Source organism: Xenopus laevis, chromosome 7S, assembly GCF_017654675.1.
Source record: "Xenopus laevis strain J_2021 chromosome 7S, Xenopus_laevis_v10.1, whole genome shotgun sequence".
Taxonomy (NCBI): domain Eukaryota; kingdom Metazoa; phylum Chordata; class Amphibia; order Anura; family Pipidae; genus Xenopus; species Xenopus laevis.
In genome coordinates this window covers 93445833-93471691 of record NC_054384.1, presented here as the reverse complement: position 1 = coordinate 93471691, position 25859 = coordinate 93445833, and the positions used below count along the sequence as shown (strand labels likewise).

General features: G+C 39.4%; 1 protein-coding gene across 1 annotated transcript; it reads right to left on the bottom strand.

Moving 5' to 3' along the window:
* Positions 1-3709: 3709 nt before the first annotated feature.
* Positions 3710-22615, bottom strand: rcvrn.2.S (recoverin, gene 2 S homeolog). The gene is given in 3 exon segments (NM_001092929.1): positions 3710-4580; positions 7117-7228; positions 22152-22615. Coding segments are annotated over 3 exon segments (579 nt in total). The 5' UTR covers positions 22533-22615; the 3' UTR covers positions 3710-4494.
* Positions 22616-25859: the final 3244 nt, after the last annotated feature.

The following is a 25859-nucleotide window of genomic DNA, read 5'->3' as shown; positions in this document are numbered from 1 at the left end:
TTCCAGTCTCTTATTCAAATCAGTGCATGGTTGCTAGGGTCATTTGGTTCCTAGCAATCAGATTGCTGAAAATAGCAAACTAGAGAGCTACTGAATAAAAAGCTAAATAACTCAAACACCACAAATTATAAAAAAAGGAGATTCAATCACAAATTGTCTCATACTAAGGGGCAAATTCACTAAAGCGCGAAAATGGTAAGCTACGCAAATTCGCCGCGAAGTGGACCTATTCTAGCGCACTTCGCACCCCAACGCCAGGCGAATTGCGCTATGGGAAGGGACGTAACTAGCTATTCCTAACTTGCGGATTTTAATGTTACCTCTTGCGCCAGACTTGCCTTCGCCAACTGAGACCAGGCGAAGTGCAATAGAGTAGATAGGGCTTGCTTCAAAAAAAGTTTTTTTTTCTGAGTCCCAAAAAACGCTGGTGTCTTTTCCTTTTTTAAGGGTGATAGGCTGAAAAAGATTGTAAATTTTTTTGTGGGTACCCTCCTTCCGCCCTACATTTCCTAACATATGGCACATAAACTTACGTGGGCACTGTTAGGGCAATATAAATCTATTTTATTTTATGAAGCTTTTTGCGGCTTGTTAGTGTAATGTATTTGCTGCTACATATACGTCCATTGTACTTTAACTTGGACGTATGCAAATTAGGCAATCGCTAGCGTAACTTCGCTTTGCTTGAGGAATTAATGATAGCGCAACTTCGGCTAAACCCGGTTCGTTCCCTGATGCAACTTCAATTTTAGTGAATTTGCGTGCGTGGCGAAACTACGCCTGCGAAAATGCGCGGATGTAGCGAAGGGGCGGGTGTAGCAAAGCTATCGCCGGCGCAACTTTGGATCTTAGAGAATTTGCCCCTAAAAATGTATATAAAGGTGAACAACCCCTTGTTGATGTATTTATTGACATGATGGTGATGTTGCCCACTGCAACCAATCAGCAATTAGATTAAACAAAAGCAAAGCTCTGATTGGTTGCTATGTGCAACATAAGTGGTGATGTTTGTCTCCAATGTCAATAAATATGCCCCTTGGACTCCCTATTACATCATGTGATTCCTGTCATAAAATCATTTCAAAGCACCTGCAGCTTAATTAATTCTCCTTTCTTTTTTGTAAAATCTGAATTATATCTTTTATATTGGAATATAAACAGAGTCGGGCTGAGTTGCAGGGTTGCTGTCTCAGGGTGCTGCCAATGGTGATCGGCCCAAAGAAAGGAGGTCATGGCAAGAAGAAGAAGTGTAGGGTGCAGATCTGGGGGCCTACCGTTTTTTTCCCCGTAATAGAAGATTGATACGTTCGAGAGAGAAACAGAAGTAGAAGATGACTAGAAAGCATGAAAAAAAGTATAGTGTCTTAGAATAGGTCCATCTATACCATAATAAATTGTAATTTAAGGAATTAATTTCCCCTTTAAAATACAAGTGTTTACAAGCATATGCAGGCCTACCTAAGACATTATATATGTTGACTTACTTACTAGTGATACCAACCTGGGATATCTGTAAAGTAAATGGTGTATTTTATAGTTGTGAATTAATGTGCTTATCTAAGAAGGTATTTTTGTTTTGGCACCTAACCAGTACCTAGTAATCAGTATTCACTCTAAATCTGGTGTAATCAAGTGGTCTGTGGGATAAATTCAGGTAGATACTATGGTATCTAATATGTAATTCATAGTGTATATACAAGGAGCAATTTGATGAACGAGATTTTTCAATGGCTCCTCGGGGGCATTAACACCCATAAGGGAGATGACATGTTACTAGGAGACACCCCTGGTCAGGGCCACCATCAGGGGGGGGGACAGGGGGGGCAAGTGTCCCGGGCATGAAGGGGGCCCGGCAGTGCTGCAGTTTTCCGAGCGCCTAAGCCATGCGTGCGGCCAGCCGAAATGCGGAAGTGCCGAAGGACCCGAAGCCACGAAAACAGCCGAACTCCTGAAGCGGCAAAAAGACCCAAAGTCACGAAAATAGCCAAAGTTCCGAAACGGCGAAAAGACCCAAAGTCACGAAAACAGACAAAATTGAAGTCCCGAAGCGGCGAAAAGACCCAAAGTCACGAAAAGAGGCGAAGTTGAAGTGCTGAAGCCACGAGTTCAATTCCACTGAACGCCAATGTGGGTTGTTGTTTTTTTTAATCCCTTGGCCACCAATTTATTATTTTAATATTCTATAGGCCCCTGCCACCAATGTTTTTTTTAAAAAAAAAATTTTGGGGCCCCAATTTTTTTTAACTCGTAAGGGCGGCCCTGGCACCAATTTTTTTTAAAAAAAAATTTTTTGGGGCCCCAATTTTTTTTAACTTGTAAGGGGGGCCCTGGCACCAATGTTTTTTTTTAACTTATAATGGGGCCCTGACCATCAATAGCTTTTTATAAGTTATGTGTGTGGGGGGGTTACTTTTTTAGCGCTGATGTCTGTGTGGTATTTGGGTGGGATGGAGTGGGGCTTGGGTGGAGTGGGTGGGATCTGGGGTAGGGCTTGGGCGCCAGAATGGTGCCCGGTGATTTCTAATGGTGGCCCTGCCCCTGGTAATTTTCTGTTTTTTCTAACCAGTATTTGTATTCTGATTGTGTATAGGGTTGGCATTTTCCCAGCGTGATCCTAGAAGCCTGCGGAGGGCAAGGGCTGGGCATGATGTTATGGCAGGGGAGTGACATCAGAGGAACTGGTAATGTGCAGAGTGGAGGGTAACAGAAGGGGGGCGCAGAGCCTTGTAATTTGTAATGATAGTCCTACTGGCTAGGCTGATGAAATTCTGGATAAGTGGCTAACCTATTTGTTTAGTAGTTATCTGTGTAGGGATTCTCTCCAAACTACCATCCCACCAGATCCCCGGTTTGTAACACTAAGGGGCACATTTACCTAGGGTCGAATATCGAGGGTTAATTAAACCTCGATCAAAGTAAAATCCTTCGACTTTGAATATCGAAGTCGAAGGATTTTGCGCTATTGCTACGATTGAAGGAATAATCGTTCGATCGAACGATTAAATCCTTTGAATCGAACAATTCGAAGGATTTTAATCCATCGATCGAAGGATATTCCTTCGATCAGGAAATTGTTGGAAAACTATGGGACTTCCCCATAGGCTAACATTGGCCTCGGTAGGTTGTAGGTGGTGAACAGGGGCTAAAATTTCAAAGAGACGTACTTCGACTATCGAATGTCGAACGATTTTTTTTCAATCGTTCGATTCGAAGGTCGTAGTCGAAGGTCAAGTAGCCCATTCGATGGTCGAAGTAGCCATATTCGAAATTCGAACTATTTTTCCTCTATTCCTTCACTCGAATGAAGTAAATGGGCCCCTAAGTAGTAACCCTGTGACTTACCCTCAATAGCAGACGCCCAAACCCCCCCCCCCAAGAACTGAGTATTAAAAGCCCAATGATTCTACTGAGTCCTGTCCAAGTCAATAGTGCAAGTCAGACATGCTAACAGCAGCACAAACAAAATCTTACGTCTGGCACAATCTCATTATGTGAATAAGCCATCTGGCTCCAAGCAGACCATTTATAATCCTTTTATACTTAGAATGTTTCTTGTATTCTTTAAACGGGGAGCTGTCACTGTATTTCCTCATGTGCAAGTTAACATCTTATAAAATAGCAATATCCCAATAACTTTCACAGGAGTCAGTGGTCTAACTTGAGGTTGAAGTTACTGGACCCTGTAACAAAATTATCCAAACGCTTAAAGGCATATTGACAGTTTTTTTATTCTAAAGGAAATGTAAACCCTAGAAACAAATTAATGAGCAATTGCTCAGGATGCTCGGTTTACCCGATTTATTCAAGAAGTAGTTTTAACATTCATAATGAAATTAATCTAAACAACAGCGCCGCCTACTGTTATTTTGGTCTGGGCACAGCTGAGAGAAAATTAATTTAGTTAGAAAAGGATAGTCTAATGCTGTTGTTCTGCTTAGAAGTGACCTGAGAAATGTCTGCTCAGTAACTTCATTTTCTGAGCACAAGACTTTCCTTTGCTCACTAACTTCATGCTCTAAATCCAGTCCAGTGGGCCAAAATTGAACATTCACTGTATTAGCGGTGTAAAAACGTCTTAATATCTTGAAAACTAGGATCAAGTAAATGGCACAAATGAAGAATTTTACATTCATATTTTTTTAGGGTTTTTATTTCCTATAAATCATCCAAATGTCAATTCTAGGACTGGATTTCATGAGGAATGACGTGAACCAAAGATTCACTACTTTTTAATTGCAGTGAACTGGGATAAGCTGCATGACTTTCTCAATTCTGTTATTTTCCGAATATTAATATTATTCAAGAAGAAAATGTAAATAACTGAAATGATGCTTCGATAGCCTTTAAAACCTTTGCTCTGTCATCAACACATCTATTGTATGACTTTATTCTGGAATGGAAAAAAAGATTGAGGTCTCACAAACACACACACACAGTCCGATCTTTATTGGCATTCGCTTGGGCTTCCCCATCTTCTCTCCCTTCAGTGTCCGCTTATTTCTTCGGGGTGTATTGAATAAGACTCATGATCTCGTCGTTCATCATAACGCCTTGAATGAATTCTCCCTCGGCTATTTTAGCTGCATAGTAATGAAAAACAATAAAAATGAATAAAGCATGTGCCGGGACTCTCGTAAATTGAGTCACTGACGTTAGGAAATACATTTCTCCCCTAAATCGTTTAGTTCAGCCAACAATATCCGGGTGTCATTCCAAATGATCCAATAAATAAACATTGGCATAAGTATCTGGCAGACTGTGAAATAGCATTCACGGCATGTCGGTGCACATCGATTGCTTGCTGACAAAAATCATTTAAAGGCTTTCTCTACTCTGTCTTAGCTCATAGTACTAGAATTGTACTAAATACAGTGTACAGTATTGTATAATAATCTGCAGGCAGATATTTATGCCAAGTTGGCCTTTTTTTTATTCCTCCTATTCTGCCAAACATAGCGCTGACCTTGCCCTCAGAAATACCCTTGTTTGGGCAAAATTATTTAGATTTATTTATTTATTTAGAGTTACTCCTTTACTTAGAGTTATTACTACAGAACTTCATATTTTGATTGTAAGCTCTTGCAAGTAAGGCCCTTTGATCCTATTTTTTACTCTGTAATCCATGTTTATTAAAAATGAATGTAAAGTGCTGCATAACTTGCCGGTGCCAAATAAATAAATGATGATAAGGCAGCAGGAAGGGGTACAGATATGGGTCCAGTTATCCAGAATTCTTGGGACCTGGGGTTTTCTGGATAAGAGGATCTCTACACATTAAGGGGCAGATTTATCAAGGGTCGCATTCAAAATTCAAATTTTTATGGCCAAAATTGTCAAATTCGACTAGGGAATTATTAAAATTCTATTCGAGTTTTTAAAAAAATTTGAATTAGATTTTCAAATTTATCATACACTGGCCCTTTAAGAAATCAAATTAGACTAACCACCTAACACCTGCCGAATTGCTGTTTCAGTCAATGGGAGATGTCATGGGATCAATTGGCCTTCCTGACATTTGAGTCTTTTTCGGAGAAAAAACTCGAATCAAGTTCTTAAAACTCAAATCAAGTTTAGGAAATTTGATTTTTTAATAAATTTCGATTGGTCAAATTTCGAGTTCATGGGAGATTATGGGAGTTTTTAAAAACATGAATTCGAAATTCGACCAATGATAAATGTGCATCTTAGTATACTTAAAAAATATTTGAACATGAAATACATTGGTTTTGCCATAAATAAGGATAGATTGATTGTGATCAAGTACAATGAACTGTTTTAATATTACCAATAAAAAATAAATAATTTTTACAATTTTGAATTATGGAGTCTGTGGGAGATAGCCGTTCATGTAATTTGGAACTTTCTGGGTAACAGAATTCTGGATAATGAATCTCATACCTGTAGCACATTCTCATATTATAAACAAGGTACCTAAGTTTCCTTGTTATAGCTGCAGCAGTGTGTGGTGTGTTACAACTAATGGCAGATTTGTTAATATGTATGTGTAGTAGAGTGAGGAGCTGTAGTTGGGTTTGATTAGTCTCAGGTGGTTAATCTGGAGCCCTTAATACCCAGGCTGGTCAGTCTCTCAGGGATCTCTGACTGGGAGAGACATACAGGGAGGGTCTGGGATCCTGACGGTAAGGATCCTATGTGCCTGTACACACACGGTGACCCCACGGGAAGGTCTGTAATTCTGCTGTCTTTTGTTGTTGTTATTGAACTGATGATATTGAATCATCCTTCATGAGTCCTACCTGAAGGCATGGGCTCAGTTGCTCCAGTGTCCCAGGCCAGGCCAAAAGGACAGCATGTGTGGGTCCATCTTTGCCGAAGCTAGAGTGAACCCCACCATCCTCGCCCCCACCAGGGGGTTTAGAGCCGTTTGGACTCCCCTTCGCCTTGCGGCTAGGGGGAGTCCTGTCTACCCTGGGTTCTGCCAAAGCTTCCCCCAGGGTGTAAGTCTTGGCCTGGGGTCAAGCCCAAAGAACTATGACCCCATCCAGGGTGCTCAAACTAGACACAAAAAAGGTGCTGGAGTGTGTGGTGCAAGGCCATTGATTGCCTTTAGTAAGGCTCCAGCTGGCAGCCGAAAAAAGAAAAAAACTTCCCGCCCGCCTAATGGCCGGGGCAAAGGAAGTGAAGCATGATTAGGCATAGGTGCATGTGCATTGCCCCTGACTCAAAAGCAAATCAGGTGCCTCCCTCATGGGAGCACAGCAACCCAGCTTTCATCAAGCTTCCACTTGCCAGCCTAGTCCAGAGGACCAAGTGTTTCTCTGTAGAACAGATACTCCTCCTTGATCTTGCCAGCCAGAGGACCAAGTGTTTCCAATGGTACTACACTTAATTTCTTTGGAAAGAAACTGCCTTTATTTTGTACCTGTTTGTTGCTGGCTGAAATAAATAATGTTATTTATTTATTTAATGTAAAATAATGTTTCCTTCTCCTCTAAATAATGTTCAATATATCTTGATAGAATAGGTCAACTTTGCAATGTTTTGAGGCCCTAAATTGAATTTGATGTGGGGCCAACACTGCTGATATGTTGCCGGGAGGTGAAACACATAAAAAAGCCACAACACAACATCAAATGAATACTCAGACAGTATTACCATCATCATTCTTTTTGAAGTAGGCCCATAGCTTGTCTGCTCTTTTTTGTGGGGTATTTTCATCATCCGGCAGGTTCTTCTGCTCTTCTGGTGGGATCATCTTGAATATAGCCTATAAAGGATATATAATCAGTGTGCTGATATATGTTATAGAATTACAATTCAAACCAAATCCCAGCTCTAATTTGCGTATTTACACTGAAGAAAATGTTTTAAATGTCATCCGTTGTTAATAAAAAAAGTGCCATATTCCGTTTTCCAGAGCTTCAAAGGCTTTGCATATAGTTTGGATGAATACTTAAGTATTCAGCAAATCAGAATCCTATTTAAATTGTTTAAAGTCAACTGAATCTTGAACTGAATTTTGAATTTGATGCATGATCCCTAGAAAATAAAGATCTTCATAAAGATGAGCTGACCCAAATGTTCAACACGAAGGCCAAATGCCTGGATTCAAGGCCTGTTTGGACACACTCATAGAGGGGCAAATTCTCATCATTAAGCAGTTGGTTGCATGCCTAGAAAGATCCATGCAGTTCATTGGTCAATCATTTCTCATATCTTTTGTATAAAATAACCTGTCTTGCAAATATATATGGACTGCTCATTGGGTTCGACCCTGCTGGGCCCTGTGCACTATTTGCTCCACCCCTAAACAGCTGTTGGCATCCCTTGTGCCTACTGAAGCTAGGTGCATGCACAGTAAGAAATCAGAAGAGAAGTTCTGTACTGCGCACAGACTCGCTTGGGTGGCACAGAGAAAGCTCTAAACATCGGAACAGGATAGTGGTGCCACAATCACAAAGTACCAAGGGCTGATGCACTGGTCCAGGGTAGGAGGTAAGCAGCCAGAATCAGTGGAGCGTCGTCTAACAATCCTGAAAGGCAGTGATTCTACTTTTCTTTCTCCTTCAATCGGCACTATGGAACTAGTGATGTGCGGGCCAGGCTTTTCTGAATCCGCACCCAACCGCCAACCACCCTCCCACCACCCTCCGGAGCCCGACTTCCGGGTTCCTTTTATAAACCCGCCCCACCGATGATATCACAAAAGGGGTGGGCCAAGAGGCGCATCTATAAATGTTCAACTTGGAAGTCGGAAGCCGGCATTTAGGAGGATGGGGTGCGAGGTCGGCCCAAAGTATTGTTACCTTTCAGCACTGAGATTGTGGGTTTGATTCTGACCATGGCACTGGTGGGGTTTTCGTATATGTTCTACCTATGTTAGAATACATTTACTTTAGTCTCCTCCTACAGTCAAAAACATATGGATAGTATGAAAATTTATATATAATATATTTAAAATATTAGAGTTCAAATTTCCATGGGGTTCAGACTGATGTGATTAAACATTATATGTAAATCAAAGCATATTATTGGTTTATTCACTGTTTGCTTTATAATATTAATAAAGAATTCCTAGTAGGGATGCACCGAATCCACTATTTTGGATTCGGCCGAACCCCCGAATCCTTCGTGAAAGATTTGGCCGAATACCAAACCGAATCCGAAGCCTAATTTGCATATGCTAATTAGGGGTGGGAATGGGAAAACATTTTTTAATTCCTTATTTTGTGACAAAAAGTCAGGCGATTTCCCTCCCTGCCCTAATTTGCATATGCAAATTAGGATTCGGATTCGGTTCGGCTGGGCAGAATCCTTCTGAAAAAGGCCGAATCCTGGCCAAATCCCGAACCGAATCCTGGATTCGGTGCATCCCTAATTCCTAGCCCAGGTTTTACAGCAGCAGTCAATTTTGGGGGGAAACAAGTCTTTGCATTATTAGAGTTATGCTCACTTGATATCTTTTCTGTTCACCTCATGGGATTAGAGAACCTTGTTGCTAAGTGCTGTGCAAATGACCTTCAAGCTGCTAAATACCAGCGTCATTCCGGTCTTGATTTTCTTTTGACCTCTCTGATGTTTTAATAGGATTAATGACTTCACTCCTGTACATGTTGTTCTGTTCAGGGTTTTGTGACAAAGCTGTTCCTCATTCTCCGTTCCCATTTAAGGGCCACTGTATCTGTGAAATTGATTGCCAGTCTTTCATACTTTGGTTTCTCCACTTGACCAGCATAGTGTATTGGGACATAAGCACATGGGCTGATTTGGGGGGCTTTACCTGTAGTTGTTTTTTAGTACCCCCTAATTGCCCTCAGCGCCCCCAATGAGACTTCCCTGAAAGCATTTAATTAGTTCTCATTGTAAGTAATGGAATGTAATTATGGGCATATTTTAAGCTGTTACAAATGCATTGAGAACCTCATTCAAAGTAGCCATGTATGATTGCCCTTTGAGGGAATTTAAAAAAAAACAATACCAGACCTAAGTATTAGATGTGCCCATGTGCCCCCAAACAGTCACAATAAAGCACCTTATGGCGTCCAAAGTGCCAGACTAATGCACTCAGTCAGAAGGCATATTATTCCTTCTGGGTGTCCCAGCAAAACTTTGAATTGGTTTAATGCAGAAATGGTCTGGTTGAGGCCCAAAGTCTTCCTCTCCCAAACGTTCACATCAACTACTGTTCAGTTTTGTGTTGCCATAAAGGGAAGCAGTAATGCCATCGGAGATTCTGGGTCTGTTCATATCAAGCCTGCTGGCCAGTATTTACATAATTTTTAATAAAGTTAAAGTATAAAAATACCAGAAAGTTACAATTATGAAATCAAACATATCATAAATAGAAATATGCACATGCTAAAATTTATAATGTCACCTATTACATACATAGCTACATAGTTAAATTGGGTTGAAAAAAGACCAAAGTCCATCAAGTTCAACCCCTCCAATTCAAACCCAGCATCCATATACACACACCCCTCCCTACTTTTAATTAAATTCTATATACCCATATCTATACTATAGAGTTTAGTATCACAATAGCCTTGTATATGCTTGTCTAAACAATCATCCAAGCCATTCTTAAAGGCATTAACTGAATCAGCATCACAACATCACCCGGCAGTGCATTCCACAACCTCACTGTCCTCACTGTGAAGAACCCCCTACGTTGCTTCAAATGAAAGTTCTTTTCTTTTAGTCTAATGAGGTGGCCCCTGGTGCGGTGATATTGTGCTCTCTTTCTACAATGTCCTCTAATATATAAAGTGTAATCATATCCCCATTCAAGCGCCTTTTTTCCAGAGAAAACAACCCCAACCATGACAGTCTACCCTCATAATTTAAGTCTTCCATCCCTCTAACCAGTTTAGTTGCACTTAGTCTCTGTACTCTCTCCAGCTCATTTATATCCTTCTTAAGGACTGGTACTCTACTTACAATGGTTTAATTAGAAAATGTTCCATTTACCACCACTCTTTGTAGTCTATCATTTAGCCAGTTCTCTATCCAGGTAAAAATACTATGTTCCAGGGCAACATTCCTTAATTTAATCAGTAACCTTCTGTGGCACTGTATCAAATGCTTTAGCAAAGTCTAAGTAAATCACATCCACCGTCATCCCAGAATCAAGGTCCCTGCTCATCTTCTCATAAAAAGAAATTAAGTTAGTCTGGCAAGATCTATTACGCATAAAACCATGCTGGCACCAACTCATAGTATTATAATTTGCAATAAAGTCAAGTATCCCTTAATACTCCTTCGAAAAATTTCCTACCACTGACTAACTGGCCTATAACTTTGAGGCTGAGAACTAGATCCCTTTTTGAATAGCGGCACCACATTAGCAATTCGCCAGTCTCTCGGCACCATGCCAGACCTCAATGAATCCTAATAAGTTAAGTAAAGAGGTTTTGCAATCACAGAGCTCAGCTTGCTTAGTACCCTGGGATGAATATCATCTGGCCGCAGACCTTTATCTTTATATATTCTAATCTCTTAAATTTCCTCATGCATGAATCATGCAACATAAGTTGTATTACTAGAATTGGGACTATTAAGAAGGAAACCTTCATTAACTGGTTCCTCATTTGTGTAGACAGACAAAAAATAACAGTTCAGAATCACATTTTCGATGCAAAATTTGAATTGGTGGTTTTAAATTTGAATTTGTGAGTTTTGAAAAAAAATATGAAAATTCTAACCTTAGTAAATCTACCACTTAGGGACCGATTCACTAACTTCGAGTGAAGGATTCGAAGGTAAAAAACTTAAAAAATTTTTTGGGCTACTTCGACCATCGAATGGGCTACTTCGACCTTCGACTACGACTTCGAATGGAAGGATTCGAAGTAAAAATCGTTCGACTATTTGACCATTTGATAGTCGAAGTACTGTCTCTTTAAAAAAAACTTCGAACCCCTAGTTCGCCATCTAAAAGCTACCGAAGTCAATGTTAGCCTATGGAGAAGGTCCCCGTAGGCTTGGCTAACTTTTTTTGATCGAAGGATATTCCTTCGATCGTTGGATTAAAATCCTTCGAATCGTTCGATTCAAAGGATTTTATCGTTCGATCGAAGGAATTATCTATCTGCACTAAATCCTTCGACTTCGATATTCGAAGTCGAAGGATTTTAATTCCTAGTCGAATATATAGGGTTAATTAATCCTCGATATTCGACCCTTAGTGAATCGGCCCCTTGGTGTTTTAGTTACTCCCTCATAGAGTTGCCTCTGCAATATAATCTCAAGAGACCATGTTATGATCACTATTCCCTAAATGCTCACTCACGTAAATGCTAGAGATAATTTTGGTATTATTAGTTATTACAAGATCCAAGAGAATCTTTCCTAGTAGGTTCTTGAACGAGCTGAAATAAAAAGTTGTCATTCAGGATATTTACAAACCTGACTTCCAAGTTCATTATAAAGGCAAGCACCTCTGTACAGAAACAATAGTTATTTTTAAAAAAATAAAACTGAGCCCTTTTAGTATGCTATAGGATGGCAAATTCTTAGCGACTTTTCAACTGGTCTTCATTTATAATTTTGTATTGTTTTTAAATCATTTGCCTTCTTCTTCTGACTCTTTCCAGCTGGAAATGGGAATCACTGACCCTGGCAGCCAAAAAAAATGTTACAAATTGTTAGTGTTTTATTTATTCCTTGCATTTCAATTCAGGACCTCTCCTTTTCATATTCCATTATCCCATTCAAACCACTGCCTGGTTTGTAGGACAATTTAGACCCCAGCAACCAAATTAGTGCTGGAATTCCAAAGTGGATAGTAAGCCAACTGCAAATTTTCTAAGAATATCACTTTTAAAGGGCATGTAAAGTCTAAAATAGAATACGGCTAGAAATGCTGTATTTTGTATACTAAATATAAACATGAACTTACTGCACCACAAGCCTAATCAAACAAATAATTTATGCTTTCAAAGTTGACTCAGGGGGTCACCATCTTGTAACTTTGTTATACATCTTTGCAAGACTAAGACTGTGCACATGCTCAGTGTGGCTGCTTAGGGATCATCATAAACAAAGCTGCTTGAGTTCTGCATGGCTGGGAAGTAAGGCGGGGGCTCCCCCTGCTGTTCATAAGTCTGATTGTTTCCCTGCTCAGCAGTTAGGGACCATCTGACAATTCCTATCCACAGCAGTAAATGAAGGGAGAATTTCACTGCATACAGTCAGGTTTCTTATAAAAACGGTACACATTTTTTAATTAAAGTATATTGGCGATAGGTTTTTTTTTCATTAAACAAAGTAAAAATGGGATTTTATTTTTTTGCCTTTACATGCCCTTTAAGGCAGCAAGATAATGCAGTAAATAAAAGAAACTTTACTCAATTTATGGAACCCACAACAGCGATGTTGAAAGCAAAGATATGATTGGTTTCTTTTAGAGTCAACAGTATCATTGTCTGACACCAAGGGGCTGATTTATCAATGTTCGTACTTTTTTTCCCTGCAAATCGAACGTTTTAAAAATCATGCATCTAAATAATGATATTAAGGGGCACATTTACAAAGCTCGAGTGAAGGATTCGAATTAAAAAAACTTCGAATTTCGAAGTGTTTTTTTGGCTACTTCGACCTTCGACTACGACTTCGACTACGAATCGAACGATTCGAACTAAAAATCGTTCGACTATTCGACCATTCGATAATCGAAGTACTGTCTCTTTAAGAAAAACTTCGACCCCCTAGTTCGGCAGCTAAAAGCTACCAAACTCAATGTTAGCCTATGGGGAAGGTCCCCATAGGCTTGCCTGCGTTTTTTTGATCGAAGGATATTCCTTCGATCGTTGTTTAAAATCCTTCGAATCGTTCGATTCGAAGGATTTAATCGTTCGATTGAACGAATAATCCTTTCGATCGTTCGATCGCAGGATTTGCGCTAAATCGTTCGACTTCGATATTTGAAGTCGAACGATTTTAGTTCCTGGTTGAATATCGAGGGTTAATTAACCCTCGATATTCGACCCTTTGTAAATCTGCCCCTAATAGTTTTTTATTTATTGAACAAAAAATAACGAAAAACTATAACAAAAAATAAAAAAAAGACGCCGTCCTAAATCTGGCGAGGTCATGTAGAAGTCAATAGTCCTTTGCAAATTGTAAAATATTTACTTACTTCAAGGTTTTGAAGTTGGTTGAGTTTTTTTTGCTTATTTAGGATCATAGTCCTTAATAATGACCCCACAAATAGCAGAAACCTACCAGTAACAAGATAGGCACCCTTGGTAAACAAGCAGCTTGCCATACACTAGACGGGGGCCCTGGTGCCAATGTTTTTTTTAAAGAATACTTTTATGGGGGGCCCTCGAGCCACAGTTTTTTTTTTAATTTATAAGGGGGCCCTGAAATCAATTGCTTTTTATAACTTGTGCATGTGGGGTGGGTTACCATATTTATCGCTGTGTGGGCTTTTAACTGTGGTGTGGAGTTGGCAGGATTTGGGGTGGGGGGGCCCCCGAAAATTTTGTTGTACGCAGCCCAATGATTTCTAATGTGGCCCTGGGCTGATTACTAGCTTTTTAAATCTGTTTATTAAAAATATGAATATCGTGAACCTCTATGCACTTATTTGTCAAGATGATCAAATCACTACAGTTCAGAAAGCAGAATAATGGGGAAAGTATAAATTGTAAACAATAACAGAACTAGTATTTCCCTGGCCCGGGTGCAGGCTGTGCAAAGGGAAAATGGTTTGTGTTGCTGATATTTTTTCTACCAGTGACTTTTATGGCTTTCCCCATTAGTCCTGCTCATGACATACTGTTGCTCAGCGAGCGCATTTCCATTCAGCAGGTGCTGCTTGCCGCCGGCACAAGTGCTACTTAACAAGAACTGAAAGCTCTGCTTCTGTAATTCAAGCACATTCTGCCTGTCCTTGATATGCTGATAAAAGACGGCAATAAGGTCTCTAACGTATTAACAAAACAATCAATGCAAATGAACATTAGGTAAGCAGCGTCCTTTATTTCATTTACTTATAAACCTGTCAAGGGCATTTCATTTTTAAATGCTTAAATCCAGATGGAGCTGGCCTAAGGTATTTTTGGCTTTTGGTAAAAAACAAACAAAAAAAAACCGACTGTATTATATAGTACATGTATGTAGTGATGGGCGAATTCATTCGCCAGTTGTGAATTTGCAAATAAATTCGCCAAATGGGTGCGAAAATTTGCTGGCAAAAATTCACTGCGTTCAAAAAATTCCGATGCCATTGACAATGTTGATGACAACGACAATTTTGCCACCTACGACAATTTAACATGCGCCCATTGACTTTAATGCAATTAGACATGCGTCAAATTGTCGCCGGCATGAATTTTTGACGCCTGCGAATTGACGTTGGCTGCAAGATTTGCGTTTTCATGAATTTTTCAACATTCTGATGGAAATTCGCTAATTTTTCCACAAAGCGAAACAGAACAAATTCGCCCATCACTACAGGTATGGGATCCTTTATCCAGAAAACCCAAAATCTCAAAATTATGGGAGGGCCATCTCCCATAGACTCCATTTTAAGCAAATAATTTACTTTTTTAAAAATGGATTTCCTTTTTCTCCGTAATAAAACAGTACCTTGTACTTGATCCCAACTAAGATATAACTAATCCCTACCATTCATATTTAGTTTAATTAACGTTTAAATGCTAGACTTAAGGGGTTATTTATCAAAATCCAAATTTTTCTGATTTTTTTAAATAAAAAAGTCTGACCTTGTTTATTACTATAAAAGCGCGATTTAATCGGATTGGGGGAAAACTCGATAAAATTGAGCAAAAACCCAAATCGTACGAATTTTTCTGAGGATTCTCCCAAAGTTTACAATTTTTTTCTATTTTTCAGAAAAGCCTGAATTTTTCAGATTTTTGCCTGAAGAGCCCGAAATATTTGGATTTTAGGGCTAATTCCAGTGCAAACCACAGATACTCCGAAATAGGATAGGGACCTCTCCCTTTGACTTATATACATCCTCGGCAGGTCTGAGATGGCAGATTTTTGGATTCAGACTTTTTGCAGCATCGGACTTTAATAAATCCCGAAAATTTCGAGTTTAAAAAACCCCGAAAAATTTGAGTTTTGCAACCAAAAGTCTGACCGAACTTTAGTGAATAACCCCCTTAAAGGATGGAGATCCAAATTGTGGAAAAGACCTCAAGCTCTGAGCATTCTGGATAACAGGTCTTATACCTGTACTACCTAGGGGAGAAACAGTATTGAATCTTTACTGTATGGGACTTTATTTTTGTATATTTTAGAGTCATTCATTTTCTGTGCGGTGCTTCCCATTAATCTGCCAGTCACATTTAATTCACCTCTACACACAGCAGCCGACAACTCATTCTTGTTATTATTGTTTGAACCTGTCCCCAAAGCAATGAATTTAAAAAAAAACAAGCACTGCCTATTGATTAAGTCTTAATTGAAAGGACACAGAAACTGATGAATCTTCATTGGGAACCTTGAACTATGGATTTTTTTTCATTGGACATTCTTTTTAAATAAATAAAATATTTGCTTTATCTTGTTTCGTATAATATTGCATATTGATTTACTTAATGAGATGAAAGCGTTTTGAAATCTGATACCTTCCGTTCCAACGTGACGCGAGGAAGTAAAGGCGTCACGTCGGATGCAGCGAATCTAAGGTAAGTAATAGAAATGTCGGACGTTGTCACAGCGTGCATGCAACACGACGGTCAGATGAAGACGATACATGCAGCGCTTCCGACAGCCGTGTCGTATCGGGTGCACTCTGCGACAACGTCCGACATTCCTATTACTTACCTTAGATTCGCCGCATTCAACGTGACGCCTGCACTTCCTCACGCCACGACGGAGCGAAAGGTATCGGATGTCAAAACGCTGTGTAGTTCTACCCTTACTATGTGTGCATTTATTAGGGATTCACCAAATCCACTATTTTGGATTCGGCCAAACCCCCGGAGTCCTTCGTGAAAGATTCGGCTGAATACCAAACCGAATTTAAATTTGCATATGCAAATTAGGGGTGGGAAGGGGGAAAACAATTTTTGCTTCCTTGTTTTGTGACAAAAAGTCACGCGATTTCCCTCCCCGCCCCTAATTTGCATATTCAAATTAAGATTCGAATTTGGTTCGGCCAGGCAGAAGGATACCAATCGTGCTGAAAAAGGCCAAATCCGAATCAAATCCTGGATTTGGTGCATCCCTAGTATTTATAACAGCTTTTAATTGGTCATCAATTTTTATTTGTTATGGCTTTAGATTTTGTCTCTTTACAGCTTTCTGTTTAATATGCGATCTGGCTGTTGGGGGGGTCACTGACTCCTACAACCAAAACTGTTGCCCTGTGAGGCTACACTTTTATTATTAATGTTACTTTCTCATGCTGCTCTCTACACCTGGTCTACATCTTGCCTGCCTATTTCTTCCAGCAGCTGACTGGACCTACCAGTGTAAATAAAAATTAATATTAAAATTAAATAGAAAATAATAATTTAAAAAAAATGATGCTTGGGAAAAGTGAATGGGAGGAGAGGGAAGAGCTTGGGGGTAATACACCAAGTAAGTACATAGACAGCTTGGTGAACATGAATCTCTGCTTTTTCTAATATCTTAAATTTTAAGGCACATTGGAATTTGCAAGCAACACCCATAGGTGCAACTCAAAAGGGCTCATTCACAAATGCCCCATGCAGTGCCAAAAAACAAACAAAGAAAAGGCTGTAATTGCCCATTTTTTAGCACTTTGTCCCTTGCGTGTTGCATTGTGCAAATAGCCGCAGGTTTTTTCGGATTGTTGAGACCCGCGGACCGATAGAGAGAAGGTGCTTAATTTTCTACGGCTTAGTTGCTGAACATGTCATGTTAATTCTGACCAATCGGCAAAGGGGAAACCTCTCTATTTATGGTATCCACCTTCTGTGCATAGTAAGATCAGTCTTTTTATCTAGCCTTTACTAAAGCAGCTGTTCATAGCACTTGGGATCTCTGCAAGCCCTACTGCTAATTCTGTTACATGATTATGGCTATCTGTCATGACTAGTTAACTTGGACACTAAGTCGATTGTAATGCTGTGAGATTAAGGGAGGTGGCAAGATAAATACATTGCTCTATGTGTGCCTAAAATATTTTATTACATGCCACAGGTCACAGTAATAAGTAGTATTTGTATGTCATATTTGAGTAATTATTTCTGGCAGCTTAACCTGGCATGGTAATACCATTCGTCAGATGTAAATTTGCAGCGAATTTCTACGTTTTGCCGCAAGCAAAACTGCGGCAACAATACACCTGTGAAAAATCCTCTGCGTCAAAAAAAAAAGTTGCACGCATAAAAATTATTCGGACGCCCATTGACTTTAATGCATTTGGACCAAATAGTCGTGCATATAAAAATTGTCGCCCATTGACAATGCGTTTCGTATATTTTTCGGCACAGATTTGCCCATCGCTAATTATTAGTTATTCAGTATTGTGCTTGTTTGTTGTTACACACATTAAGGCTCATTTAGTTACTGCATCATATTTGTGGTTTCAGAAATTCCCCCACAGTCAAGAACCAAATTTTCACCTGCAAAGGCTCCGCCACACCTCGCGCCACTTACGGTGGCCATACACGGGCAGATAAAGCTGCCGATATCGGTCGTTTGGACCAATTCGACAGCTTATCTGCCCGTGCAATGGGGGCTTCTGACGGGTCTTTCCGATCGATATCTGGCATGATATCGATCGGGAAGGTTTGATTTTTCTCCCGACTGACCCGGCGGAGCCCATTACGCTCTTCGTAATCCGATTGTTTGGCCATAGGGCCGAACATTCAGATTACCCCAGATATAGCCCTGCCGTTAGTGGCATATCGGGGAAAAGATCCGCTCGTTTGACGATGTCTGGCCACCTTAAGTCAGACGTTAATTTGCTGCACATACGCTTATTCACTAAAATGTGAAGTTGCATCTCTGTAGCCGAACGCGGTCGGTCAGTGTGAACATTTTGTAGCGAACTTTCGCTAGCTTTCGTCTCTGCCTAACGAAAATTCGTTAGTACACTTACGCTTAGGTCAATTTGAATAAGGCAGGTACATAAAGGTCATATATACTGTATGTCTTTATTAGAGATATTGGTGCAAATATGTGGCCACTTATTATTAGATTAGATTAGATTCAATTTTATTGTCATTACACAAGTACAAGTACAAGGCAACGAAATGCAGTTTAGGTCTAACCAGTAGTGCAATAAGCAGTAAGTGCAGGATAAGGTATAAATTATAATTGGTATGTACAAGAATGAACTGGATAATATTTACAGAGTGATTACAGTCATATGAACATAATATACAGTTTGTAGTAACTATAATCAGTAGTTACAAGCAGATGAACAAATGTACAGGTTGCTGCAGTACAACAATATTGAATGTGCAATGGTAATGGGGATAGTGTAAGGTGGGGGGGGGGGTTTAAAGGAGTCAGTAAGGTGCAGAGTTCAGTATGGAGACAGCTCTAGGAAAGAAACTGTTCCTCAGTCTGCTGGTTCTTGTCCGGTGTAACCTGAAACGTCTGCCTGAAGGCAGAAGAGAAAACAGTCTGTGGGCAGGGTGTCCAAAGAAGGAAAATTAAGACAAAAGAGATTCTCTAATGGCCTAGACATGAACCCACCTTACAACAAATGTGGCATGCCCCTCAACTGGTTAAAAAAAAATGTTACAACAAAAAATTTTAATAGTTACAACTTGCCCACAATCCCACTTTAAAATATGAAAAATATGAAAAAACGCCACTGTTTTATTAATAATTTTTATGACTTTCCGGCATACAGGATATGATGTCACTGACATAATATTGAGGATGAGGAGGATGTAGCTTCATCTTATCAGTTTGCCAGGTCAAAGCTGGAGAAGGAAGCTCTGGGGAAAGAGGTGTCTTCTGTAAATTTCGCAATTTGTGGTGTAATGATCGCTCACCTGAGCGAAAATTCACCTGGCGAAAGGGCGTGCAAATTCGCTAGCAAATTGTCCTCTACACCTCTTAGTAAATTGCTGATGTCCCTGCAGATTTGATTTGATTAAAACATTTTTTTAAAAATTCGATTTTCAAATGTCCACCAAACGACTCCAAATTGATTCTAGGAGGTCCCCCATAGGCTAAAACACCACTTCGGCAGGTTTTAGATGGCGAATAGTCTAATTTGAATTCTTAAAGGGACAGTACATGATACATTTCGAAATTTGATTTTTTTTTTTAAACTCAAATCGAATTTGGACTATAGCTTATTCGAATTACACACTTGAAATTCGAATTAAAAAAAATTTCAATTTTCAATTCAATTTGCCCCATAGTCTAATAGAAAATCATGTAAACATAAAATAAACCCAATAGGCTAGTTTTGCTTCCAATAAGGATTAATTATATCTTAGTTGGGATCAAGTATAAGATACTGTTTTATTATTATAGAGAAAAAGGAAGCATTTTAAAAAAAAAAAAGGATTATTTCATTATAATGCCTTTCCGTAACTCGGATCTTTCTGGATAACTAGTTTCTGGATAACGCATCCTATACCTGAACACAAGACAGATCTTTGAATAAACCACATGAGTTCAGTTGAACAGCTATCTGAAGTAATGCACAATTACATCTGGTGAAACATGTAACCTATAGTTCTTTCTACTGGAAATAAACTCATATTTGAAGGTGTACTTGGCACTCAGCTTTGTTACAGACACATGTCTATGTATGCTTATGTTTAAGGAAATGGGCTACTGACTTTCAAATGACTTCACCCTCACAGGAAAAACCTACTCCCTGTCTACAATTGCCTATTTACTCTGCCGCACTCCCACAGAATGGAGAAGGATTACGTCTGAGGAAGGATTCAGGAAGGAGAAAATAGATTTGTCACCAGCTGGATTTCAAATATGTTTATATATAAAGAACTTGTCAGCTTAAGCCACATATATTTAGGTATATTTCGGCTGTTAATGTTGTACCAATAATTATTAACATATCTACGATATAAGACTGTTGATTGTAAACACAAGTAGCAACGTGTTGAAGGATTAAAGGTGGCCATAGACGCACAGATAATATCGTAGGAAACTAATTTTCGTACCTTATTCGGTGCATGTATGGCGGCAAAAGAGCCGACCAATATCGGTAGAAGACTTGAATATCGGTCGGCTCGTCGATCGGGCTGGACGGAAAATTTTGAAGTCACCCAAACATCGCCCATTTTTAGTGCTGAATCGTAAAATTCTATTGTTTCTACCTGTATAGCTACCTGTATATTTGGCAAATTGGAGTATCATAGATTAGGTTCAGTGATGGGTGAATTTTTCCCATTTGTCTTCGCTGAAAAATTCTCGAATCTCCCACGAAGTTTGCAAAACACTAATTTTGACGCCGTTGACAATTGAAGGCGCCTTAAAGTCAATGGGCGTGCGTTTAATTGTCACTGGTGTCTGAATTTGACACCGTCGAAAATTCGCCAGAGTTCCATGGGTTATGAAACCCGTTAACCCAAAAAATGTTTGTCAGTATTTTTGTAGGCAATTCCGCTTCAAAAAAGTCGCCAGCGTTTTTAGAACTTTAAAGCATTTTCGGCTCACAGGCTATGATGTGAGTGACAGAAGATTGAGGAAGATCTAGCTTCTTTAATGCATTTTGCCTGGTCTGAGATGTGAAGTCAACTCTGGCGAAAGAGGTAACGTTCAGTAAAATCTGCACTTCCGTACTGAATTTTTCGGAGTAACGACCTTTCTCCAAGAGAAAAGTCATCTGCCGATAGAGTGCAAACTAAGCTAGCAATGGTCTCTTTCGCTAGCGAATTGACGCCTGCGCCTGTTAGTGAATTGGCTGTCAAGTTAAAATTGTTAGTCATTTGCTCTTCATGGAAAATGGCAGAGTGATGACTTAGGGCCTTTATGAATATGTTGCATAGGGAGATAAGTAGCTGGCTAGAAATAAGATATGTTGTTTTCTGTTGGGTATGTAGATTAATCAACCCAGTAGGAAACCTATTTCTAGCCAGCCTCAAATTTCCATGGGCCATAGCCTCGGAAATTTGAATTTGATTTTTGAGATTTATCATACTCTGGCCCACTCAAATTCAACTATTCGCCAATCGCCACCCACCGAATTGCTGTTTCAGTCAATGGGAGACGTCCTGGGATCAATTTGGAGTTGTTTTTAGCCTTCCTGACAAACTCAAATCAAGTTTTTAAAACGCCAATCGAATTTGATTCAAATTCGATTCGAGTTCGGGTCAATCCTATTCACCTGAGTTTAACATTAGATTTTTTTAATAAATTTCAATTGGTCAAATTTCGAGTTTATGGGAGTTTTAAAAAACTCGAATTTGAAATTTGACCCTTGATAAATCTGCCCCGAAGTGTAGTTGCTCCTTAAATGCAGTAGTGTATCACTTGATATGCAAAGAGTTATAATTAGGAACATGAATTATGATTTTACATTGCGAGCCGCACTAAACATTTGCAAAAATTTGATTCTAAACATCACTTGCAGTTTTAATTACATTTGCCCTAAAGAGAGTTAAGAAGGTATTTCCATAAGAAGTTTAAGATCCAATAAAGAGAAGGGGAAATTGTTCTGTCTCTGTCTTCTGTAGCCATGTAAACATATCTAGCTTAGTGCGCCTATGTTCTACACAGATGATCAGAAGATGATATGTACTCACAGTGATAATCTCAAGCACTTCCACCTTGCTGATTTCTCCATTTTTGTCAACATCAAACAGGGAAAATGCCCATTCTAGTTTGAGGCTGGTTTTTCCAGAAGAAGTGAGATGCAGGGCAATGATGTACTCCCGAAAGTCCAATGTACCATCTTCATTGGTGTCGAAGCTACGGAACACATGCCTGGCGTAGCTCTTAGGATCAGAATGGGGGAAGAAATTGGCATAGATCTTCTCAAACTCCGTGCGAGTTATTTTGCCATCGGGGCACTGCTTGTTGAAACTCTCATACCATCTGCAGAGTTCGTCATCTGAATACCTTGTGTTTGTTTTAAGATCTTCCAGGACCTCTTTAGAAAGAGCCCCACTCTTGGCGTTCCCCATAGTCACCCCCGCTGCTCCAAACCCTGCAGCCCTGGAATCTGTGTCTTGTAGATTTCACCAGACAAAATGCCTTTCAAGTCTGCCCTAAACTAGAGTGGAGATATTATAGTCATGTACCTTCTCTTTTATAGACTCCAGTGTATTACATCAGTGTTGCCAATGGTCCACCTCTTTTTTATCTCTCAAGAGTGCTTAAGAAGAAAGGCTTAGTGATGCCTTTATCTTTTAAATGAAGAGAGATTTCTATCCTGAGAAGATTTAGGCACGTCTTTAATTTCCGCCTGATGCTTTTTTTTCTAACTGTGTAATACAATTAACAGGATATTCATAGCTCTTGTGTCTTATATATACAAATATTTATAAAGTCAAAGCTAGGCATATTCATTCTGGGCAAGACAGTTGGCACTATTACAATTTTTTAATTACAAAAGTCTTGCTTTAGCTTTAATTTCAGCCACCACGTGCTTAATCTTCTTGTCCTTGTTCATCTGTGTTGCTAAAGAAGAATTAATGTTGCTCTTTATCCATCGGTCATACTTCTGCCCTTTGGAGATTAAGCCGACGACGTGCATGAAGATATCCACTTTGATACAGGTAATGAATGATATCACTCGGGTTCAATCCATGTCAATTACACTGGCTTCCCTATTTTACAGGCAAGTACAATTACAGTGGAATATTTAGTTTTTTGCACATAGTAAATTACACCTGTGCATATACTAGGTTATCTATATACAGGTATTTGTCTCTTTAACTCAGCAGGTCCCCAGCCTTATGAATCACTAGTGCCAAACATGACCAGTCTACCAGTGTATGAAATGGAAGTCTTATCTATACATTAATGATTAGTATGGCTTTTATAAGCAATAATGCAAGGTTATTTCAATTTGTAAGTTATGGTTCCTTGAAAGCCCAGTGGTAAGATATTCAGTTTTAACATTAACGCTCCAAACCTCCACATTCTGGCCACCGTGGCCCTGGCTATTCTCATTTATCCAACTCCCGCATGTCCTTTCTGTTTACTCTAAACCCACATACTCATCAATATGAGGTTTGTGCATATTTTATCATAACGTTTATTTCCAGGAAATTAATTTTATTTGTAACGTTTTGTCACATCTATCGGCCCCATGTGGACTGTATTTGCTTTCTTCCTGTCAAATTTATTGAATTCCCCATTTGGCATTCTACCAGTAGGTGTCAGTGTATTACCAATTTCTCTTTAGAAAACTCCCCCTTTGTAAGCCAAACTGTTTGACTACCTCCTTTTGGAAAAATAGTTCTTTCCATTGGGTAGGAGAGGTTCACTTCTTCTTGGGCCCCACCAGCAAGACATGAGAATTAAGGTGGCAATAGACGCACAGGTAATATCGTACAAAACAAATTTTCGTACGATATTCGGTGAGTGTATGGTGGGAAACTAGCCGACCAATATTGGCAGAAAACTTGGATATTGGCTGGCTCGTAGATCGGGCTGGATGGAAAAATTTTGATCGGGTGCCAAACATCGGCCATTGTTAGTGCTGAATCATCAGATACAGGTAGAATTCTATTGTTTCTACCTGTATATCTGACGATTGAAACAAACAATCTTTCTTGGAAAGATCTTTTCCAAGAAAGATCGTAATTGTTATGTCTATGGCCACCTTTAGTCCCTCAGTGGAGGAATAAGTCAACTTTGGATTGTTTTCAAGACAGGGCAAAGGGCAAAGTACAAAAGAGAGATCATTATGTGCACAGAGCTCCATCTGCAACACTGCAAAATAAAATACAGGAGCTGCCTCTTGTGTTACGTCAATGGAATAAAATATTTATTGAGATGTCTACCTGGTTAAGAAGAAAATTCGGAGACCCTCTGCACCCCGGATGAAAAATGGGTATGGCCTAGAGCAGTGATCCCCAACCAGTAGCTCGTGAGCAACATATTGCTCTCCAACCCCTTGGATGTTGCTCCCAGTGGCCTCAAAGCAGGTGAGTATTTTTAAATTCCAGGCTTGGAGGCAAGCTCTGGTTGCATAAAATCCAGGTGTAATGCCAAACAGAGCATCAATGTTGGTTGGCAATCCACATAGGGGCTGCAAAATGGCCAATTACAGCACTTATTTGGCACCCCAATAACATTTTTTATGTTCGTGTTGCTCCCCAACTCCATTTACTTCTGAATGTTGCTCAAGATTGGGGATCCCTGGCCTAGGGTAACATTAGGACATGGTCTGCCATGACGCCACAAATTGCTCACTGTGCATGTACACATATTTAAACGGTCCTAGGTCCCGCAAATCCCCTGCACTGACCCCAAGCTGCTGGTACTTTTTTTTTTTTTGGATTAAGCACTGATGGTTGAAATGTACAGGAGGAGACCACTAGGCTCCATTAGTTGGGGGTACACTGTAAATTCAGGCAGAATTTTATACAGGTATGGGACCTGTTTTTGAGTATGCTTGGGACCTTGGCATTTTCTTTCATTTGGATCTTCATATTTTAATCATTTAAAAGTTAATTATTAATAATTAATTATGTTGATAGGTGAGATCATGTACAAGGTACTGTTCTATTATTACAGAGAATTATTTGTTATACAGAGAATTGAGTTATTTGATTAAAATGGAGTCTGTGGTAGCCTTCCTGTAATTCGGTACTTTCAGGACAACAGGTTTTCAGGTAACAGATCCCATACTGTACTGGGTGGGAATCTGATATATAGGGGCAGATTTATCAAGAGTCGAATTTAGAGTTCATGGGAGTTTATATAAACTCCCATGAACTCGGAAAAAAAACTACCAATCAAAAATCAAATTTTTTAAACTCGGGTGAATGGACTCAACCCACAAACATATTGAATTTGAATTCTCAGAAAAAAAAAAAAAATTTCAGAAAGGCTGCAAACAAGTCCAAATTGATCCCAGGACATCCCCCATAGACTAAAACAGCAATTCGGCAACTCAAATCGAATTTCACTAAAATAAACTCGAACATTCGAATTTCGAAATTCAAATTTTCACTTCGACCCTTGATAAATCTGCCCCATAGTGTTTCAAGATGGCATTTCATGCAGGCTGAGAATATTTCATACAGGACTAGGACTTTGTGTGATGAGACTGGACAGAAGACAAAAGAAAACCACACCACCATGGGCAGATTTAACAAAGGTTAAGATGAAAATTAATTTCAATGTCACGGAAAAAACAATCAAGATCTGGCAGATCAAGATTTTATTTTAGAAGGCAAGCCTCAGCAGAATCTCTGCAAATGAAAAGAAAGAGGATATAAGTCTAATTACAGTGGAAGAAGTTTTATTGGATTCAAAAAATTTAAAAGTGGATAAGA